At 63.8% G+C, this 1289-nt stretch overlaps 1 protein-coding gene across 1 annotated transcript in view; it reads right to left on the bottom strand.

The window, feature by feature from the left end:
• The window catches only part of VDBG_08686 (U3 small nucleolar RNA-associated protein), a gene marked incomplete at both ends in the record, with an annotated part of 1877 nt that extends 858 nt beyond the window's left edge, over positions 1 to 1019 (bottom strand). The window contains one exon of the mRNA XM_003000844.1: positions 171 to 1019. Coding sequence (XP_003000890.1) covers positions 171 to 1019 — 849 coding nt within the window. The remainder of the gene's footprint in view (positions 1 to 170) is intronic.
• Positions 1020 to 1289: the final 270 nt, after the last annotated feature.

Raw genomic sequence — 1289 nt, 5'->3', positions numbered from 1 at the left:
GGAAGGTCGAGAGTCTGAGGAGAATAGTCGAGAACAACGTGACGTTCTAGGCGATCACCGACTTGGGGTGGCTCTCGACAGCCACGCCCAGCACGTCGACGTATTCGCTGAGGGCTGCCCTCTGTTAGCTTCCCTAATGTGAAATTTGCTGCACCGCGAAAGTGACGTACCTCGTTTCCAGCTGCGACCGCCGCCTCCCAGTTGCGCTCGAGACCCGCGAAGAAAACCTTGGGCTCCACCTTGCGCGCCAGGAAGCGGACGCAGTTGAGCCGGCTGTCGCTGGCGTCGTCGTCGAGGTCCGCTTCCGCTGACGCGTTGGACGCCAGGAGCACTTGGTCGAGATAGGCCCCCGTCACCATGTACGGCAGGTGCTGTGCCAGCGCCGTGATGAACGAGTAGCCCGCGTTGTGCAGGTCGCTGCTCTGGTCGTCGCCATCCTCCGCCTCGAGGCTCTGGCGGATATACAGAATCGCCTGCGGAACCGCCAGCGCGAGCACCGGCAGGATGCCGTCCTGGAGCACGTCCACGAGGGACGCCAGGCAGAGTAGCGTCATAACGCGCAGTTGCGTGTCGGGCTGGCCGAGGCACGAGGGCCCGGCAATGGTCGCTGCCGCCGCCGCCACCGCCTCGAGGTCCTTCTTGCCGTACTTCTCCGCAATCTTGTCTACGCACGCCACCGCCGTGTGCTTGTACTTGAGATCGTCCGTGTCGCGAATGGCCGCCGTCAGCTGCGGCAGGAAGCCCAGCAGCGCCGCCCGTGATGTCGCGTCCGCCGTGCCCTCCTGCTCGACGCGCACCTCGAGCGCCCGCAGCACCTTGCGTCGCAGGTCAATTTCCGTCTTGTCCATGAGGTTCTCCACAGCCTTGATGAACTCGCCAATTGACAAGAGGTTGAGCAGGTTCGCCAGCGCCGAGCCGCAGCACTCATGAAGTGCCCGCGTGGGCTTGACCGTCTCGGCCAGCGCCAGCGTGTCCTTGAGCAGCGTGGCGTACAGCTCGCGCATCTTGGATGTCTCCATGTCGTCACGCTCCGTCAGAATGCCAATCTCCTTGCGCAGTTGCGGCCCGACAGCAGCGAGGGGAAAACGAGAAGTTGCTGGGAGAGCCCACCGTGTTGACGTCTTCGCTCAGCCAGCTCGTCGCCAACGCCCAGGAGCGTAGCCATAGCGCCGGTCGCGGCTTTGAAGGAAATCGTTGATGAGATCGAGGAGCTTTGGCGAGGCGTGTGCAGCTGTCCTTCGGCATTGTAGACGGCCAGCAGGTCGGCGGGAAAGACGCGATGCTCGGGC

The sequence above is a fragment of the Verticillium alfalfae genome, genomic scaffold (genome assembly GCF_000150825.1).
Source record: "Verticillium alfalfae VaMs.102 supercont1.13 genomic scaffold, whole genome shotgun sequence".
Classification (NCBI taxonomy): Eukaryota; Fungi; Ascomycota; class Sordariomycetes; order Glomerellales; family Plectosphaerellaceae; genus Verticillium; species Verticillium alfalfae.
The sequence above is the reverse complement of the archived record's forward strand: the minus strand, read 5'-3'. Positions and strand labels throughout refer to the sequence as shown.